A 22,431-nucleotide genomic window follows, 5' to 3' on the forward strand; every position below is an offset into this window, starting at 1 on the left:
AAACAGAAGTAGATGGCTCAGAGCGAAGCACAAGAATGACACCATGCCCGCCAGTCAGAAGATATTTATATCCAGAACTAATGTATATAACCCCACAATGTACAGTACAATATTCAAGTAAATTAATTTAGGGACCTAAAAATGCAATATTCACAAATAAGTGTTCAAACCATAGCTCCAGCCCATTTCCTATATTCTCCGAATATCCATCACTATATTATAAATGTTGGAATGAGATATGCAGGACAGTGAATTTTAGAGCAAATAATACACAATGATAGATTTTTAAGGGTTAAAGGATGCAAAATTGACTAAATAGTTTTATTTATACAATAGGGAAGGACCACCTTTAAATAGTATTGGCTGTAAAGTTTGCAAACGCAAAATATAGAATGTCTGATATGTATTCACAATTGTAGAAATCAGCAGCACAACGAGCACATAAACACGTGCCAGCAGTGGGTGGTACACGCAGCAAGATGGTCCCAGGTCCAAGGGAGTCCACTCGTCCACAGTAGAAGAAAATAGCCGCAGCGCTCCAATAGTGAAAAAGTGTACTTGTTTATTCACCAAACATGAACTTGCAGCTTTTCAACCCTAAACGGGTCTTTATCAAGCATCATCGACTATATATATATATATATATATATATATATATATATATATATATATATATATATATAGCAAATAACTTGTGACATCATTTCCTGTTAATTACCGTACATATACTTAAAACTTGTTGATCATGAAATTATATAAATATACCAACAATGTCAGTGACACATGTAATGTTTGTTTAATATAAAGATTACCAGGAATACAGTGTTAGAAGATCTGTTGAAACACATACCAGTTTCACGGCGTCCGCCTCTGCCTATTTCAAGAAAAAACAGTTGCTATGGGTACCACGACCCTTCGCCATCTACCAGAGAATGCAAGGATATCTGTCTACTGCGCATTGTCCATAAACACCAGTTACCTCAGTAACGGTGTAGTATACATCAAGTCGAACGTCCCACTGCGCATGAAGGGTTTGCGCAGCAACCTAAGACGTTAACAGAAACCTAGTACGTATGAATCAAATATAAGTATACTAAAATAGGACATCGTCACCACTTTTTTTTAGGATTTGAGTTATATAATTATCCTGGCCTCGATTTAAAAGTTGGGGATTATCATATGTACGAGGTTCATACGTACTAGGTTTCTGTTAGCGTCTTAGGTTGCTACACAACCCTACTGTACATGTGCAGTGGGACATTCGGCTTGATGTATACTACGCCGTTTCTGAGGTAACTGGTGTTTTCGGACATGTGCAGTAGACAGATATCCTCGCTATATATATTGTGCACTGAGTCATTGTGCGGGGTGTGGACCCACTGGGCCGTACCGCGTAGCGGCATGGCAGCTGGCCAAACAGGTAAGTACAGAGTTCAAATAGTTCAGCGCGGGTACCTGAGGCAATAGTAGGCAGTAACGAGGCAGGCACGTCCAGGACCAGGCGGCGGGAAGGCGTCAGGAGAGGAGACTGTCAAGCAAGACTGTAGCACGGCAACAGCACAGCACGGCACTAGAACTGGGTAGCACGGAAACAGGATACGGGATACAGGAACAAGGTACACTGTGAAACTGGAAGACACTGGGAGACCATTAGCACGACAAACTATGGGTAACAAACAACGCTCTGGCAAAGAGCAAGAGGGCAGAGCCCTTTTTATAGCCCAGGGCATCCTGGGCTAGATTGCAGACTTCCTTCAAAAATGCGTGCACTGGCCCTTTAAGACCATGCACGCACGCAGTGTATTATAAAAGTGATCAGATGATCACATAGTGAAGTCCCCTGGTGAGACCAGTAAAAGAGTAAAAACTTTAATAAAGTTAATAATAAATAAATAAATAAAAATTAAAAAGCCACTTTTTACCCTTACAAAATGCTTTATTATTATTAATTTAAAAAAAAGTTAAAAAGTTACACATATTTGGTGCTAATGGTGATAATAAAAAATACAACTTGTCCCGCAAAAAACAAGACCTCATAGAACTGCATCGGTGGAAAAATCAAAAAGTTATGGCTCTTCAAATATGAAGACACATACAATAATTTCGAATAAAAAGTGTTTTTACTGTGTAAAACTAGTAAAACATACAAAATTTATATAAATTTTGTATTGTTGCAATCGGAACAACTCACTGAATAAAGTTATTGTGTTATTTTTACCATACGGTAAACGGCGTAAATTAAGGACGCAAAAAAGTTTGGCGAAATGGCTGTTTTTTTTCTCCCCCCCCCAAAAAAAAAGTTAATCAATAAATTATATGTACCCCAAAATGGTGGTAATAAAAAATACAACTTGTCCCACAAAAAACAAGACCTTGTACAGCTATGTTGACGCAAAAATAAAAACGTTATAGCTCTTTGACTGCAAGCATGGAAAAACATAAAAAATAGCTTAGTCATTAAGGCCTAAAATAGGCTGGTACTGCCAAAAATAATTTCAAGTTATTACTGTGGCACAGAACCAACCAGCCTTTGAACAAGGCACAGGTATAAAATACAAAATGCAGAAAGTAGCCAAGTGTACTCATCTGATCCTGAGTTGTGACTCCAAACTGCGTTTTCTGACACTCCCAAGTAGTAATTTCCTTTCAGGCTACTTTCAAAGCCGAGGAAAACCTAGGGCAGATGGTTTTAATCCTTCAAATTCTTTGGACCGGGCCCGGTCTAATCCATCTCCATCTGGTGCACCTCAAGAGTTTCTCGGGAAATTAATCCCAACGAACAAACCTCCAAGTAGGCGGTGAACAGGGTCAGAAAAAAGTTTGAGATCATATCATGCTCTTTCAAAGTGGCATATCCACCACATCGTGGTTGCTTAGGCAGGGTTGACATCACTACTTGCTCGAAGCATCTAATTAGCAGTTCAGCTGACGCGTTTCTTCCCTAATCGGGATTTCCTCAGATCTATTCCAAACTTCACAAAGAAATGTGGCATCTTTATAGTGCCTGACTTAAAGGGAACATGTCCCAGATTTTTTTGAAAAAGTCAAAAAGCCTGCAGTCAGACTTTTACTAGAAAAACGATTTCTTAAATATACACATATGTTTCTTTTTATTCCTGCTTTATTTTCCTCCCCCAATGCATTCTTAATAGAAATGTTAAACAATTTAAAGAACATATTCAGACATATAATCATCCAAGAAACAATTAAAGTGTAAAACTTACAATATAGTTTCACATTGCATTTGTAAATAATCAGGTGTCCCTCATCAACCAACAAAAATAACAAAAATAAAAGAGCAAGAATAAAAAGAAAATAAACTAAAGAAGAAAAAATAAGATATAAAATAAATAAATAAAATAAATAAAAGTAGTAATATAAATAATAAATAATAAAGATAAATAAAAAAATAAAAAAAATATGAAGATAAAAATAAAAATAATAAGAAATAACAAATAAAATAAAATAAGACAAAAAAAATATTATAAAATAACTCAAAATATGTGTAAACTAACGGTCTGCTCAGGGATGGCAGGGAGAGAGTCCGAGGTCCTAAACCAGGCCGGGAATGGGTCCCCACCAACCCGGAGCAGATCCAAAAGCCTCATTAAAAAGCACCTCTATCTGAATGGGTCCCAATAGCTTGGAGTCCTAGATATTCTTATGAATAATGTACAAAATAATTTTATTTAGAGAAATTTTTGGGGTAGAGAAAGTAAGTTGATTATGCAGAAGGAAGGGAAGAGTTTTAAATGGCCATGGATGCACAAAGATGACCCAGAACACCGGTATGCAGCCATCCCGGGAAATGTCTGTGCATCCCTGGCCATCAACCTATTCAAAGGAACATATTGAATTTTATTCAGTGTGCAGCCCGTTGCTTCACGGACCAAATTCAATGAGAAGGCCGAGACTGTTGCGTCAAAAACAGGCAGGAGTAGGACCTGCACTACTTTTGACAGAACGGCCTCACGGTTCTGTTAAAACAACGGAAGTGTGCATGGCCCCATTGAAATGAATGGGTTCAGGTTGCTATCAGATAGCACCCATAAGGAAAAAACTGAAGTGGGCATGACGCCTTAAACGTAATCTTTCTAAAACTGAGCTCCTTGTTTTCCCACCATCTACTAACCTACCTAAACCTGATGTCACCATCTCAGTGTGTGGCACTAGCATAACTCCTAGGCAGTACGCCCACTGTCTTGGGGTTATTTTTGACTCTGATCTTTCCTTTACTTCACACATTCAATCACTTTCACACTACTGTCACTTTCACCTCAAAACCATCTCCAGAATCCGCCCTTTTCTTACTGTAGAAACAGCCAAAACTCTCATTGTCACTCTGATTCACTCTCGTCTTGAATACTGTAACTCATTACTAAGGCCCCATGCACACGACCGTAAAAAATCCATAACTGTGGACCGCAATTACGGACACATTCACTTCTATTGTCCACGAACACCTTCCCGTTTATTTATGGGAAGGTGTCCGGGCCGTAGATGTGTACCGCAAAAGATAGGACATGTCCTATCTTTTGCGTTTTACGGGCCGTGCTCCCATACTTTCTATGGGAGCATAAGACGAGAATGCAGGCGGCTGTCCGCGGCCGGCCGTGCCCGCAATTGCGGCTCATGATTACGGGCACGGCTGTGTGCATGGGGCCTAATCGGTCTTCCACTCACTAAACTCTCCCCTCTCCAATCTGCCCTGTATGCAGCCAGGCTAATCTTTCTGACCAACCACTACACCAAAGCCTCTACCCTCTGCCAGTCACTGCACTGGATGCCCATACCCTTCAGAATTAAATACAAACTTATTACTCTAAACCACAAAGCTCTCCACAGTGCTGCACCTCCTCACATCTTCTCCCTCAGCTCTGTTTACCACCCTACTCGGGCTCTACGTTCTGCCAACGACCTCAGATTAAAATCCTCCATAATCCGAAACTCCCACTCCCATCTCCGTCCTCTGGAACGCGCTACCCGGAAAATCTGATTAAACGTGCCCTGAAAACACATCTTTTTAGAAAGGCCTATAACATTCCCTAATCTGACTCCTTTCCATGGCCCTCCTTTTACATTAGTCATTAGTAATTCATGCACTTCATTAGTAATGCACTTCATGTCTGTCATACACAGATACTGGCTGGTGACCGGTTCATGCAGCTTTATATGTATTACCCCATGTGTATAAAGATGTAAAAGATGACCGGACCATTGTACTTAACAAGCACTTTTTACATTTTATGTCTCTTTTATTTCCTCATAGATTATAAACTCTTGTGAGCAGGGTCCTCACTCCTCTTGTATGAATTGTGGATCCGTTTTGTCACCATGTAATGTCTGATATTGTCTGAACATGAACCCTCTAAATCGTAGTGTAAAAGCGCTGCGGAATATGTTGGTGCTATATAAATAAAGATTATTGCTATTTTATATAAATATACATATATATATATATATATATATATATATATATATATATATATATATATATATATATATATATATATATATTCCTTAGACATCCAAATCACCAAGTGCAAATTGATCTAGTCTGCTGTATCTAAAAGCAATAATTTACAAGGATTTATTCTTAAAATATGTGCTATTCTTTGAGTCTGCCATGTAGATTGACCGAGTGACAGTCATTACCATAAAAGCAATACCGTTGGTAAAACTCAAATATCCATTAACCTTAATGTTTAAATGTCGCTTCAATTCATTTTATTAAGTACAGCTATATTACATGCATTTATCACACCAGGTGATTTATGATGGAACTTTTTAGTTCCACTCCCAGTGGTTCTGAAGTTATTTTAGGACACAAAATCCTAACAATATGTTTACAGAGTCCAGGAAGGAAATCACACTATTAGCATATCTGAAAAATCATTGCAAAAATCATGGTTTAACATGCTTTTTTATCTCTGGGCACTCTTCTTAGAAATGAACATCATGTCTGTACCGCATATAAAACCACAAAAAGATTGGTCAGCACAGCCTAACAAAATAAGGTGCCAGTACGATGCGACAGAAAACGATACAGCTAAAAAAAAACATATTGCGAAAGCTAATACACTTCAAGCTAAAGCCGTAAATACATTATGGCGCGGGTTTTAAGGACTCTGACCACCGGTCGTTTATATACAGCCGGCGGTCCGGAACCTGTTAAAGTAGATGCGCTTTTTTAATAGAACACTATTGATAATTTATCTGTTAATGTAAATAAAAGAGTTTTTGGCAGTACATTTGACCACATAAAAAATATTTAAGTGGTTGTTTTTTTCCTAAGTCAAAATAAATGAATCCAGAAGTATATGAATGTAAGAACGAGCTCAACAGTGCAGGGTTCCCTTTATAACAACACTGCCCCCTGGTGTTCAAATGATTAACAACTACTGTTTTTTCAATTCACTGTGATTTTCACTTTCATGGGTCCAAGTCAGCAACTGCAGGGTTGATAATACAGTTGAATTTCTTCCAGACAAAAAAATGCAGACTGATTGCAGAAGCCAATAAGTTTGAATGTAGGTTTCATAGCTTAAAAATTTCACACAATACTACTGCATGTTTTTAGGTCATCTGCTGATATAAAACAAAAAGTTTGAACACTAAAACTTTTTTCTGTGCCTTTAAAGATATGGACACATTATTGTTATAATGTTTAATTGACAGTGATTATCAATATGGGAAGCCAATGGATGCAGATCATTATCTGAACTGCTATACAAATTGTCAGTTTATGTAAACTTGGTTTCACTTCTTGTACAGTCAATGTGAAAACGTAAATGAATCATTAAAGCCATCACTTAAAGGCTGGATTCACACGAGCGTTGCGTTTTTGCGCGCGCAAACAACGCGGCGTTTTGCGCGCGCAAAAACCATTTGACAGCTGCGTGTGTCATCCGTGTCTGATGCGCGGCTGCGTGATTTTCGCGCAGCCGGCATCATAGAGATGAGGCTTGTCGACGCCCGTCACTGTCCAAGGTGCTGAAAGAGCTAAATCTTTCAGCACCCTCGACAGTGAATGCCGAACACAACAGCGAAAAACCTGTAAAAAAAAAGATAAAGTTCCTACTTACCGAGAACTTCCCGGCCGTTGCCTTGGTGACGCGTCCTTGGTGACGCGCCTCTCTTGACATCGGGCCCCACCTCCCTGGATGACGCGGCAGTCCAAGTGACCGCTGCAGCCTGTGATTGGCTGCAGCCTGTGCTTGGCCTGTGATTGGCTGGAGCTGTCACTTGAACTGAAGTGTCATCCCGGGAGGTCGGACTGCAGGAAGGAGACAGGAGTAATCGGTAAGTTAGAACTTCGTTTTTTTTTACAGGTTCATGTATTTTGGGATCGCAAGTCACTGTCCATGGTGCTGAAACAGTTTAACTCTTTCAGCACCATGCACAGTGAATGTCTCCCGACGCCGCGGACCGGAAATTTTTTTGCCGGGTTCGGCCAAAACGAGTTTGGCCGAACCCGGTGAAGTTAGCTTCGGTTGTCGGGGTTCGCTAATCGCAAAGACACTCCGTTTGGATGTTCGGAAACAGAAAAGCACGTGGTGCTTTTCTGTTTACATTCATCCTTTTGACAGCTGTTACGCAAACACGCAGTTCGCACGGAAGTGCTTCCGTGCGACATGCGTGGTTTTCACGCACCCATTGACTTCAATGGGTGCGTGATGCGTTGAAAACGCTGAATCAACGGACATGTCGTGAGTTTTTGGCAACGGAGCAACGCTGCGCAAAAAACCCTGCCATGTCTGCACGGCCCCATTGACTAATATAGCTACGGGCAACGCACGTGAAAATCACGCGCGTTGCACGCGCGTATTTTACGTTCGTCTGAATAAAGCCAAAGGGAATGTACGAGATTAGAAAAGAATATTTGTTTTTCCCCCCGAAACAGCGATACAAGTCTAAATGTATACATATAATTATGAAATATTACATATTTAAATCTAAATTGAACTCTTTTGCCTTTTTATCTAGAAATTGTCAGAGCAATGTCTTACGTTATTAACCAAGGGATGGCAATGTACTGGGGGACGTCACGCTGGAGTGCCATGGAGATTATGGTACAGTATACACATTTTACTATTGTAATGGATTTGTAATGTATATATTCTCAATGTGAATACATTTGGCAGTTTAAATAATCAGAAAAACATGACCTGGGGATAGATTATGTATAGAAAAATTAGTAGTGGGATATTTACATGCAATTGTTACTTCCAATATGGCATAAAATATTGGTACTAAAAGCAAAGTGACAAACCAATTTGACAGCGCTTCTGGCTGTCAGTTTGATAACAATAAATATAAAAATTGCAAAATCTCTAAATAAAAAAATCAAAACATTTCCAAGCTTTGGCTGATACCCTAACATTTAGAGAATATTCTCCTAAAGGCCGGTTTCAGTGTAATACTGTATGGCCGCATTTTAACGTCAGGAGTAGATTTGGAGCAATGGTCAATCTTATTAGAACTAGCTGCCAAAATGATCAGAACTGGTGACGCTCATCAATGTTACAAAACATGCCACAAGAACATTAGAAAATGGCAGGACTCTCCAGCCTTGACTAAGGTCAATGTTCATGAGTTAAGGCAAAATGAGATTCATAGGTGGAAACCACCACTATCTAACAATAAAACCAATGTTTGCCTTAAAGGGGTTATACAGGATTTAAAAATGAATTACATATCCTTAATATAGGCCATCAATATTAGATCGGTGGGAGTCCAACTCTCTGTTTGAAGCGGCAGCAGCGCTCTTGTGAGCACTGCCGCCTTCATTGTATGCATCGGGTATTAGGCTGTTCGTACTTGCAGTTACTTTCTTGGTGGTTGTGCATAGTGTCAAGACACAAGTGCCACTGCTATTTCAAATGGTAGATCGTGGGGGTCCGACTGTCCAGTCCTGGATAACTGTAAATGGAAAAATAAAAATACCTGGATGATTTGGAAAAATCTATGCTGTGAAGGACTTGAAGCAAATAATTCTTGAACAAAAATTTGCCTAGTGTTTCTAAAACAGAGAAGTTATGTAAAGAAGAGAGGCCTAAGCAGTGATTTAAAGGAATGATAGTAAATTATATGAAGTATTTACATGGAACTTTTGCTGTTAGAGATGATGCAGCCAGTTGTAAGTTTTAAGGTACACAGTTACTTTCTGACATGGTGATATGATTTTTTTTGTTAATTTGCTTCCTAAATGCAAAATTAAGCAACTTTATAAATTGGCTGCATTAAAAATGTCTTTAGAGTCTGTGTAACTCCTTTTACATAGCTGGCTGTGCCGCTGTTTCTTACATAGATCCAACAGTACACTGCTACTAGTTGCTCCCCCCCTGCCCCCCTCCCTTCTCCCAGTTTTAAAGGAGTTTTCCCACCTTCGGACAACTGATGACCTATCCACCAGATAGGTCATCAGTACATGTTCTATGGGGGTCCGACACCCAGACCCTGCACAGATCAGCTGGTCCGGTGCCTCCGTGAACTGTATTAGAAGGAAAGTCTGCAACTAGGAGCAGGTTGCAAATTGCATATGAGGGGGTCTCAAAATAAATGAAGATTGCAGCCCGAAACTTTTATAACTGATAGTGACCTGTAACATATGTAAATATCATTTTTCTTCCATATCAAAGCTTTATATAGCCTTCAAGTATTGTATATTTTGGAAAAGTTGCATTACACGTTTACTCATGTAAAATATCATGTATCTAATGGTGAACAACATTTATGGATGTGCATGTTTACTGAATACTCTATGCATTGACTTTATTATTTCATGATGTGTTTGTAGGAAGCATACTCTGTAGCAAGACAATTCAATTTGATCCCACCAGTGTGCGAACAAGCAGAATATCATCTGTTTCAAAGAGAGAAGGTAGAAGTTCAGTTGCCTGAGCTGTACCACAAAATAGGTAAATCACAAATACCCAAATCCTAGATTTATTATATTATAAGATGCATCCAGCATGATACCGTTTTCCTAGATGTAACACCTTCAAATCAAACATGCCTGGTTTACAAAATGTAATGGTTGTTGTGATGAGACACAGTTGTTGCTTCTTCTGCAGCTTCTGCATTATTGATTTAGTTTTCTACAGAACTTGAGAACTTCTAGGTTTTAACCCACTTGAGACGTGCAGTAGATTATATAAAGCTGCTCTTTGAGAACGCCATGTAATTTCACATTTTAAACAGCTATAGATATCAGAGAAGCAAGATCACTAGTCAAAATGAAGCAGTAGCTGAAGAAAAAGGTAGAAAAAAATTACATTGATCATGAATTCTGCGTTTATCATATATTATAAAGGATTCTAAATATTTTAACATGTTAGTTAACTTCATGACGTTATAGTCTTCTGCGGCGCTCGGGTTGTTTCCTCAAATAGCTGTACCATTACATTTTGGTGATGGTACAAAAGCTGTGCCCATGCTATCGCCAGTAGTTGCCTGCTGTAACTAGCAGCTGACATTCCGCTGTAGGATTGGAGATAATTCTGATCCTGGTCGTTTAACGCCTTAGATGCTACGGTTAAGGCTGGGTTCACCCGACCTATTTTCAGGCGTAAAAGAGGCGTATTATGCCTCATTTTACGCCTGAAAATAGGGCTACAATACGTCGGCAAACATCTGCCCATTCATTTGAATGGGTTTGCCGACGTATTGTTCAGACGACCTGTAATTTACGCGTCGTCGTTTGACAGCTGTCAAACGACGACGCGTAAATGGACTGCCTCGGCAAAGAAGTGCAGGACACTTCTTTGCCACATAATTTGTGCCGTTCTTCATTGAACTCAATGAAGAGCTGCTCAAGATATACGAGCGTCACAGACGCCTCGTATATTACGAGGAGCATTTACGGCTGAAACGAGGCAGCTGTTTTCTTCTGAAAACAGTCTGTCATTTCAGCCGTAAATGACAGCTGGCGTGTGAACATACCCTAATAGTGAACGTGGCACCTAAGGAGTTTGTAATACATTAGTATTGCAATGTATTATAGAAACGATCAGAGGATAATATGCCCAAGTCCCATAGTGGGCCTTGAAAAAATAAATAATGATAATTATATGACAGTATATTACAAAAAATGTCAAAGTGTAATAAAAAATAAAAAGTTTCTTATTAAAAATACACTTATTGTGCAAAGCAAGTAAAATAGAAAAAATATATACATATTTGGTATCACCACACTCATAAAGATCAATGTAATAACGTTAAAAGGTTATTTTGGAACACATATGAAGCAATGTAAAAAAAAAATCCAAAAAACAAAACAAACCCTTAAGCTTTCACGATGTACATGTTCGTCATGGTCTCCTTGAACTAAAGCCTCCATCATAGGGATACCGTGAGCACAGGGGACAGCTGGGCTCCTGCTGTAACAACTGGCATCAAAGAAATCTTTTAGATGCTGCGGTCAAACGGGACTGCAGCATCTAAAGTGCTTGAGAGAGGGAGACGACTCCCTCAGTATGCCCATCGGCGCCACACGACGCGATTGTGGGGTTCTGATGAGTTAGTATGGCAGCCAGGGGCCTAATAAAGTCAGTCGTGCACAAACAGGCACTAATGCTTTGGAATACTATGTATTCCAAATCATTATATAAGTGACCGATCGCAATTTCAAGTCCCCTAGTGGGCCAAAAAAAAAATACATATAGTAAGAACCATAGAATAGAGTTAATATAATATATATACTGCACAATGCATGGCATGGAAAAAAACTTAATAGTGTCAAATTTGCCTTTTTACCCAATTCTCCACAAAACAAATCGTATAAAAGTTCATCATATACCCCAAAATGGTACGAATTAAAAACTAAAACTCGTCCCGCAAAAAAACAAGCCATCATAGAGATGTCAACTCAAAAATAAAAAAGTTGTGGCTCTTGGAATGCAGCGACACAAAAATTATATTTTTTTCATAGCCTTTTATTGTGAAAAGTACTAAAACATTAAAAAAAACGATATAAATTTGGTATTGTCATATTTGTACAGCCCTGTAAAATACAGTAAACAGTGTGAAAAAAAATATCTAAAAAAAAATCATGGAATTTACATTTTTTTTTCCATTACCCCCCTTTAAAAAACTCAATATAAGTGTCAATATGGTACCAATAAAAATTACAACTAATCCTGCAAAAAACAAGCTATCATATGGCTTCATCAATGAAAAAATAAAATAAAAAATAGCTTAATCCCGAAAGCATAAAATAGACGGGTACTTAAAGAGGCCCTATCTCCTACATAACGTGATTGGCGCTGTAATGTAGATTACAGCAGTGGTTTTTAAACAATCAATTTTGACCAAGTTACGACCTATTTTAGATTTATGCTAATGACAATCCCGAAACTTACTCACAAGCACATCAATTGATCGTTTTTCTAAATAAAAACCACTGTTGTTATCTACATTACAGCGCCGATCAGATTATGTACAAGATAGGCCACTTATAATCTGGTGACAGAGTCTTAATACAATTTAAACAATGAGTTACTGTTTATGAATTCCAAAATGGTACAAGTGAAAAATATAACTCGTCCTGGATTAAAGAAGCCCTCGGATACAGAATGTTATCTGGCTCACTCCATACAATAGATTTCAATATAGCTCGGTCACAAATTGTTTGACCAACTTCACATTAAGAAACTGGCACAAAATAAATAAAAAACATACTTTTCTGCCCAAAATCTGTGGAAATACACCGCTCTAGTTCCTTATCCCCAACAAATACAGATGTCTTTAACGGAAAATATTTGTTGTTAATTTAAAAAAAAACAAAACACAATACCAGTAAATAACCTAATTTCAAACAAAGATATTTCGGATCTAAACGGTATACTATTTTCAAAGTGTTTAAGAATCAACGATTATCTCTGAATATATCAAACTTTTTCTACCAGACATCTTGGGAAAAAAACGGTACAATTTTATAACAAAATGTGTTAAAGGAAATTAACCTAATCCAAACATATGAAAAGGCCAGATGGACTGTGAGAACAATTGTAAAAATACCAGCTGATATGGAGTAAATAGTCAACATTTTACTCAAAAGACTGAGATCCCTACTTATCTAACACCACAACGTAAATAGAGATATTTCCTAAAGGGAGTCTGTCATCACATTTTCACCTCCCAAACTGCTAATACGGCTATATAGAGAAGGAAGATCATTTTTAAAACTTACCCGTTGGCCAAGTCAGCCCATTGTGAACCATAAAAATATGTTTTTATTCCTCTGGGCGCGGTATGCAAATTAGCACTGAATTGTCCGGCAATCCAGGAAGTATTTCTGCATTCTAAGCAGGACGAATGCAGGACGTTTTCTGGATTGCAAGACTCTTCAGTGTCCATTTGCATACGGCGGAATAAAATCACTTTTTATGGTTCACGATCGTCTGACTTGAATAACATAAGTATATATTAAAAACTATCATTCTTCTCTATAGAGCGGTTGTACCAGTTTGACAATATTTTTTTTTTTATGACAGACTCCCTTTAAAACACAATGATAACTAAACATTCAACAAACTTGTGACATGTCAGAAGTATTGATTGGTGGGGGTCCGAGCACTGAGACCCCCACCAATCGCTAAAACGAAGCGGCAGAAGTGCTCGTGTGAGCGCTGAGCTGCTTAGTTTCTGTTCGGCTTTTTCCGGAAAGCCAATGAAGCGGTGTACGGGCTCATAAACTTTCTATTGAGCATGTACACGATACATTTATTTCTGAAAAAACCGAACAGAAACAAAGTGGCTGAACGCTCACACGAACACTTCTGCTGCTTCATTTTAGCGATTGGTGGGGGTCTCAGGGCTTGGACACCCACAAATCAAAATTTCTGACATGTCACTATAACATGTCAGAAGTTTGTTGAACATTTAGTTATCCTTTAATTATTGCTCGCTAATTCAGATTATGATCGAATTATGGGATAGTCAAGAAAACCCTTAACAAGATATGTTCTTGATCGATAATTCGGTTAATGTAACCCCCTATTCCTCTTCTCTTAAGCAAGTACATCCCTTCCCAATCTCCATTTTTTTCAGAAAAAAAAATCGCTATGACTGTAGCATGTAACAGGTATTGCTATATAACCAGTCTGGGGGTTTTAGGCTACAGATCAGGTATGGACAGGACAGGGACAGTATAAAATGTATCAACTTTATAGATGTTTGTGTGTGGTGCAAGTGCTTGGTGTTACTTACTTGACACCATGATCCAATAATTGTCTGGGTTGTGGAGCCTAATCAGGCACATTAGATAAACCACTGCTCCTCCTCTCACTTATTTTCTTGAACAAAAAAACAAAGACTCCAATATAGGTGACAATTGATAAAGGTGGGAGGGGGTCATAACATGAATAAAAGTTCAAGTTATCCCTGCCCCAGTGGTTAGCTAAAGCCATACAGGGTTAGGCTGGATTCACACGAGCGTGGCGTTTTTGCGGACGCAAAAACGCGGCGTTTTGCGAGCGCAAAAACCACTTGACAGCTCCGTGTGTCATCAGTGTATGATGCGCGGCTGCGTGATTTTCGCGCAGCCGCCATCATAGAGATGAGGCTAGTCGACGTCAGTAAATAGTCACTGTCCAGGGTGCTGAAAGAGTTAGCTGATCGGCAGTAACTCTTTCAGCACCCTCGACAGTGAATTCCGATCACAATATCGAGCAACCTGTAAGGGTATGTGCACACGCTAGCAGGCATTTACATCTGAAAAGACAGACTGTTTTCAGGAGAAAACAGCTGCCTCGTTTCAGTCGTAAATGCTCCTCCTCGCATTTTGCGAGGCTTCTCTGACAGCCATAAATTTTGAGCTGTGCTTCATTGAGTTCAATGAAGAACGGCTCAAATTACGTCTGAAAGAAGTGTCCTGCACTTCTTTTGACGAGGCTGTATTTTTACGCGTCGTCGTTTGACAGCTGTCAAACGACGACGCGTAAATGACAGGTCGTCTGCACAGTACGTCGGCAAACCCATTCAAATGAATGGGCAGATGTTTGCCGACGTATTGTAGCCCTATTTTCAGACCTAAAACGAGGCATAATACGCTTCGTTTACGTCTGAAAATAGGTCGTGTGAACCCAGCCTTAAAAAAAAAAAAAGACGTTCGTACTTACCGAGAACTTCCCTCCCGGCCGTTGCCTTGGTGACGCGTCCCTCTCTTGACATCCGGCCCCACCTCCCTGGATGACGCGGCAGTCCATGTGACCGCTGCAGCCTGTGCTTGGCCTGTGATTGGCTGGAGCTGTCACTTGGACTGAATTGTCATCCCGGGAGGTCAGACTGGAGGAAGAAGCAGGGAGTTATCGGTAAGTCAGAACTTTCTTTTTTTACACGTTTATGTATATTGTGATCGGAAGTCACTGTCCAGGGTGCTGAAACAGTTTAACTCTTTCAGCACCCTGGACAGTGACTATCTCCTGACGTCGCGTATCGGAAATTTTTTTGCCGGGTTCGGTCAAAACGAGTTCGGCCGAACCCGGTGAAGTTCGGTTCGGTTGTCCGGGTTCGCTCATCTCAAAGACACTCCGTTTGGATGTTTGTAAACAGAAAAGCACGTGGTGCTTTTCTGTTTACATTCAGAGTTTGACACCTCTTGCGCGAATCACGCAGTTCGCACGGAAGTGCTTCCGTGCGGCATGCGTGGTTTTCACACACCCATTGACTTCAATGGGTGAGTGATGCGCGAAAAACGCCGAAAGAAGAGACATGTCGTGACTTTTTTTCAGCGGACTCACGCTGAGTAAAAATCACGCACATGTCCGCACGGCCCCATAGACTAATATAGGTCCGTGCAACGCGCGTGCAAATCACGCGCGTTGCACGGACGTGATTCCCGTTCGTCTGAATAAAGCCTCAGTAGGAGGATCACAGATTCCTTCTTCTCCCCCTGCATGCTGCCAGCACTTCCCTCGTTAGACCACCTTTGCTCCTTCACACAGGTTAAAGTAGAAGCTGCACAACTATGCAGCTCCTACTTCAGTTTGCTCTAGCTAGGGCTAGAGAACATGTCTAGCGTGTAATAGAAACTGCATGAAAGGGGGGAAACAGACGAGTCCACGAACGATCGTACCTAAAAAAGAACAACTCACGATAATTGTAACATATAAACTCAAGTAAACAAGCGACAATCAACTTGCTATATCGTTGCGGGCAATTTATGTGCCCATATAAAAGGACACTTACCTCCCACTCAGCCAAAAAAAATCTATATTTAATCTGATCTTATCAGTCACAATGGTCAAATTAGAGGTTTACCAGACTATTCCATGCAACCACACTGTTGCCCAAACATCCCATATCCTACATTACTGCTTACCCCAGTACCACATACCGCACCCCACCACCAAAGAAGCACATTCACAAACTTCAGCTGGCTGACTTCACAATCTGAAAACAGTTGCTTTATTTTGATTTGCTGCCTCACTGACTTAAAGTTGGTCAGAGAAGCCCACTTAGAACTTAAAGGGAACCTGTCCCCAGCATTTCACCTATTAAACCAGCAATACCTGGTGGTAGTGGGTGAAAAATCATTTCTATATAACCTATAATTGTCTGCTTAGTCGGCCCTGTAGCTTTAGTACTCAGCTTTTTAGTGTTCCCGCACCGTATGCTAATGAGCAGAAAAGAGTCATATCTTCATTTGAAAAGAGTCACATCTTCATTCCTCAAGTCTTTCTGAGTTTACCCCACCGCCTTACTTTTGATTGACAGCTCCCCGACCTTCCCCCAGCACACAGAATCATGCGCTTGTACATTGATGTCTTCTTCTGGGGTGTGCGCACAAAGGGACTGCAGATTATTATGATAAAAGGCGCAAAATGTTTGCAGACCGTTATTTACAGTCGGAGGAGGAGTTTAGGAGCGGGGATAACGCTAATGAATTTTTGATAGCAGCGGCCAGTGAGGGATAAGTAAAGTTCAATAGGTGAAATGCTGGTGACAGGTTCCCTTTAAGAGAACCAATAACAACAGCACTTCTTCCTGACCCCAAAAACCCTTTGTTTAGGTTAGGGAAGGTCGCAGTTAATGATTGTCGAGGTGGTGCGACCGTGACACAACAGTCCTGCAATATCCACATCTGCTGGACTTATGGTCGCAGATCACAGGCGATTTTTCCAACATAGAATTCAATGTAACTCATTTTTGACGTCAGCAAGTTTTTTATGTCTTTTGCAAATCCTAAATTGTACTCCTAACCAAATCGCACCCTAAAGTAGTCAATGTGACAGCAAGTCACAGACACATTGCACACATTTTTTTGTTGCCCAACTTGTATGTGACTTGATATTATGTGACCATGACGCCATGTTGTCTTAGCCTGATACTTCCAAATGACTTTTGGTTTCAGCTCTTTGGTCTCACCTCTGTCTGCTGCCACTAAAGCTGTGGGGAACCCAGAGTAGGTGCTCCATTGTATCATGAACTTTGCTGTGCCAATAACAAATGGAAGTCAATGTAATTTAAGACCTGGCAGAATCAATATATGTCACATACAGAGCAAGCAACCTATCAGCTAACAAGGTTTTATAGATACAGTGCCATCTGAATACATATTTATTGTAACATCACATCAATATTGCAAATGAATCATCCAAGCTCTGGCAGACGAGTAACTTTTCTCTTAAAAATAACAAAAGAAAACAAGGCCTTTGGCAGTTTAATTAAGGATGAAAATGAATGCAGAGAACGGACTCGGGTCCCCGTCAGTCCTTTATTCCTGCTGCTCTATTTCCACAGCAGATAAAGGCAGAAAGGAAAGCTAAGCAGTGCCTGACCAATTATTATTATTATTATTATTATTATTATTGACCAACTTTTAACAGTGAGCACGCTGTCCAACAATTCCACATATCTCAGCTTCCTGTGCCCCTGAGATTGTGATAAAGTAGGGGGGAAACTTTGGTTAACCACAGTTACACCTGAATTTTCAGGTTTCAAGTGCAGTTAAGGTTTGACATGATTATATATGGTCCAATATTACCTATAATTATGAACTCAAAATGAAACCGAGTGAAGATGTGAACATAGGACTTTTAAGGGAGCATTCACATGTGCCAATTTGGTGCAGTTTTTGAAGCCACAGCTAGCAGCGAATTCAAAAAAGAAGAGCCATAGGAATGCAGAATCTTTCCTATATACTTCCCCTCCCTTTACAATCTACACCTGGCATTGGCTTCAAAAACTGCAGAAAAAAACGTCATCAAAACAGCATGTGTGAGAGCACCTTCAATATTTTGTTTCACAGGAGTTGGTGCAATGACGTGGTCTCCACTAGCTTGTGGTATCATCTCTGGAAAATATCAAAATGGAGTCCCAGAAAGTGCAAGAGCATCACTAAAGGTAAACTTGAAAAAAATAAATACAAAAGATGCAAAACACAGTTCATTACAACACCTACTATAACTTGGCATTTTCACTTTATTAAAAATTTTACATATTAATGTTTTAGTTGTGTTTCATGATTTTTTCCAAATTTGCTATTTTTTAGGTTTACGGTAAGCTTTTTTTTCCAGTTACTATCTTTTCAATTAAATTCACATTATACAGTTCACTATCTTCATGTAAATCTTTAAAAGAGTTAAGAGACAGCTCATTGATTAGCGCTCATTTGCTCCTTTCACAAGGATCTAGTATGGGGACGAGCGCTCATTACTCTGATCGCTCGTCCCCATACATTTCTATCATGTCAACAGCACTTCTCCCTGTTTACAGAGGGAGATGTGCTGACAACAACGATCATATTTTCAGTATTTAAAACAATACGATCAGCTGATGAACGAACGTTTGCTCGTTCATCGGCTGATCGTTTCCCTGTTTATACAGGGCAATTATCGGGGACACTCGTTTGCCTGATAATTGGCAAAAAAAATGTAAAAATGTAAAAGGACCTTATAATTTTCATGCACGCAGAAAAGTTATTTGCACAAGTTGTTTGTAATTCGGAGCCCTAGTCACGCATGTAAAGCTGTATGGTACCTCCATACGGCATTATTCTCTCCTAGATGTAATGCACATATATATATATATATATATATATATATCCATACAGAATTAATGGCCACTTTATTAGAGACACCTGCCCTTTCGCCATTGAGATTTCACGGTTTGGAAATTAGACATGTGGGCATCATAAAATCAAGTGAGCAAGTTTTCTGTGTCACGTTGGGTACATGGACCCACTGGACCATACCGTCTTGACGGTAGGTTTGTATAGGGTACCTGTGGTAGCTCAGACAGTAGCAAGTCAGGCTCGGCTGGAACTAGGCAGCAGGCAGGCGCCAGGCGTAGTGTAGCAGGACAGGCATGGTATACAGCACAGCACGACTTCAGCTCAACATCGCACTTGACCAGGATAGCACGGCATAAAGGTTATAGGTAGCAGGAATGGGAAACACTGGGAACTGGAAAAAACTTAGGAGACCATTTGCTTAGACAGACTAGGGTAACGACAACAAGGCTCAGGCAAGGGAGGAAGGGGCTGGGCCCCTCTTATAGTCCAGGGGCTCATGGGCTAATTTTGACTTCAATTCAGGTGCGCGCTGGCCCTTTAAGAGCTGGGAGAAGCGGAAGTGAGTGCTGGTGTCTCCTGAGGAGGAGATGGGGACCAGAACTCACAGTTCCATGGCTGCGGGCGTGAGGAGGTGAGTGAGCCTGACGGCCCGCGGCCATGGGCATGATAGTATCCCCCTCTTACGCCCCTTCCTCTTAGAGCCAGAACAAGAGAGAAACTTCTTCAGGTGGGTAGGGGCATTGAGGTTCTCTTCTGGCTCCCAGGACCTGTCTTCAGGACCAAACCCCCTCCAATCCACCAAATAAAAGGTTCTTCCACCCACTCTCTTGGTGTCCAGGATCTCCTTAAGCTCAAAAGTCTCTGATGAACCGCTGGGAGCCACTGCAGGAGTGGAAGTCTTGGAGTAGTGGTTCAAGATCACCGGCTTCAGCAGGGAAGGAGTTGGGGATCTTGAGGGTAGGAGGCAGCCGAAGCTTGTAGGAAACATGGTTGACTTGTTGCAAAATCTCAAAGGGTCCAAGGAACCTGGGAGCAAACTTGTACGATGGCACCCTCAACCGGATATTCCTAGAGGACAGCCAGACCTTAGTGCCTGGAAGGAATTGGGGAGGCTCTCGTCTTCTTGTGTCTGGCTTTCTCTTCATGCGGTCGGCCATCAGTAGAATAGAAGATCGAGTCTGCTGCCAGATCTGTAGAAGGTCCCTGAATGTAGAGTCAGCTGCAGGCACCTGGGACATAGTGGAAACAGGAAGAGGTATTCGAGGGTGTTGGCCATAGACAATGAAGAATGGACTCTTAGCGATGGACTCACTGGTGTAGTTGTTGTAAGAGAACTCAGCCCAAGGAAGCAGCTGCACCCAGTCATCATGCTGCCTGGAGATAAAGTGTCGTAGATAGTTCTCCATAATCTGGTTTATTCTCTCGACTTGACCATTGGACTGGAGATGGTAGGCAGAGGAAAAGTTCAACTTCAAACCAAGGAGTACGCAGATGGCTCTCCAGAACTTTGAGGTGAACTGAACCCCCAGATCCGACACAATATGTAGAGGCAAGCCAAGCATACGGAATATGTGTTGGACGAAGAGATTGGCCAGTCGGGAAGCGGATGGTAGGCCGGTCAGTGGAACGAAATGAGCCATCTTGGAGAATCGGTCCACCACCACCCAGACTGTACTGCAACCAGCAGAGAGAGGCAGGTCCGTGACAAAGTCCATATTAATATGCTGCCAGGGGGCATCGGGCACAGGCAGCGGCTGGAGCAGGCCCGCCGGTTTGGAGTGGGCAACTTTATTTATCAAAGAGTTCAGAGATCAATGGCAACGGATACCTATTTTTTACCGTGATCTGATTGAGACCCCGGTAGTCGATGCAAGGACGCAGAGAACCATCCTTTTTCTTGACGAAGAAGAACCCGGCGCCTGCTGGAGAGGAAGACTTCCGTATGAAGCTCCTTTCCATGTTCTCCTTAACATAGGCAGACATGGACAGAGTCTCTGGCAGGGAGAGTGGATATACCCTACCACGGGAAAGGGATGCACCAGGAACTAGGTCGATAGGACAGTCATACGCCCGGTGTGGGGGCAGCGTCTCTGTCTCTTTTTCTTGCTGAAGACATCCGAAAATGCAGAATAAGGACCGGGCAACCTTGCCAAAGACCGAGGCAGAGGAGGCTGAGTCTAACGAATCCGTACCAGGCAACGGTTGTGACACTCGGGACCCCATTCGAGAACCTCTCCAGAATTCCAGTCCAGGACCAGAGCATGTAGTCTGAGCCAGGGCAGGCCCAGCAGCACAGGATTGATGGCTTTTAGCCAGCACAAAGAACGAGAGGAGCTCGGAGTGGGGGGCTCCCACTTGGAGCCTCAGCAGTTTGGTCACAGCTATAATTGGGTCTGGCAGCGATAGTCCATTCACAGACGCAACCATCAACGGCCTCTCCAGAGGGGTAGTGGGCAATTGGAGAAGATCCTCTACGAATGAAATTAGCAGCAGATCCAGAGTCCAGATACGCAGAGACCTGATGCGTTTTCTCGCCGGACACTATGGTCACGGGAATGGATAATTTAGACGAAATCCCTCTTTACCCAAGGTTGTCTCTCCCACCAACCCTAGGCTCTGGGGCTTTTCGGGACACAGACACACAAGATTGCCTCCGAGGCCGCAATATAGACAGAGTCCCAAGGTGCATCTGTGTTGTCTCTCCTGGGTAGACAGCTTAAACTCGTCCATCCTCACAGACTCCTTAGGAGGATCAGCATCAGAGGACAGCAGGAGTTGCTGCAAAGTAGGAACCGGACTAGGGAGTCCTCCCTCCTGACGAGCCTCTTGGTACCGTTCTCGGATCCTTATATCAATCCAGGCGGCCAGAAGGATGAGGTCATCCAGCATAGACGGTAGATCCCGGGCAGCAAATTCGTCCTTAATCCTAGGAGAAAGTCCCTGCCAGAATGTAGCCACCAGGGCCTCATTGTTCCACAACAGTTCTCCCGCCAGGGTGCGGAAGTGGATGGTGTACTCGCCCACGGAGGTGTCTCCCTGGCGTAGGTTCAGCAAGGAGGCGGCTGCAGACGAGACTCGCCCAGACTCCTTAAACACCATGCAAAATGTCCGTAGGAACCTCTGGAAGTCACGGTTCTCTGGTCCTTGTCTCTCCCAGATAGGGTTCGCACATTAAAGGGCCCCGCCAGTAAGGAGAGAGACGATAAAAGTGACCCTTGCGCCATCAGACGAAAATGCCCTTGCATACAGGCTAAAGTGGATCTGGCACTAGTTCAAAAATCCACGGCAGGTCCTTTCGTCTCCATTATAGCGGTCAGGAAGTGGCAAAGAAAATCGGGGATCAGCACTGCCAGGAGGTGTAGTCGGAGGATCAGTACTGTCAGGAGGTGTAGTAGGAAGATCGGCAGCTTGCA

The 22,431-nt window shown here is 41.6% G+C and overlaps 1 protein-coding gene across 1 annotated transcript in view; it reads left to right on the top strand.

Moving 5' to 3' along the window:
- Window positions 1–22,431, top strand: part of KCNAB1 (potassium voltage-gated channel subfamily A regulatory beta subunit 1) — a 221,364-nt gene that overhangs the window by 175,108 nt on the left and 23,825 nt on the right. Inside the window, exons 9-11 of the mRNA XM_075861532.1 lie at window positions 7,987–8,072; window positions 9,800–9,920; window positions 18,254–18,348. Of these exons, the coding sequence (XP_075717647.1) occupies window positions 7,987–8,072; window positions 9,800–9,920; window positions 18,254–18,348 (302 nt within the window). The remainder of the gene's footprint in view (window positions 1–7,986; window positions 8,073–9,799; window positions 9,921–18,253; window positions 18,349–22,431) is intronic.

Source organism: Rhinoderma darwinii, chromosome 4 (assembly GCF_050947455.1).
Source record: "Rhinoderma darwinii isolate aRhiDar2 chromosome 4, aRhiDar2.hap1, whole genome shotgun sequence".
In the NCBI taxonomy this organism is placed as follows: Eukaryota; Metazoa; Chordata; class Amphibia; order Anura; family Rhinodermatidae; genus Rhinoderma; species Rhinoderma darwinii.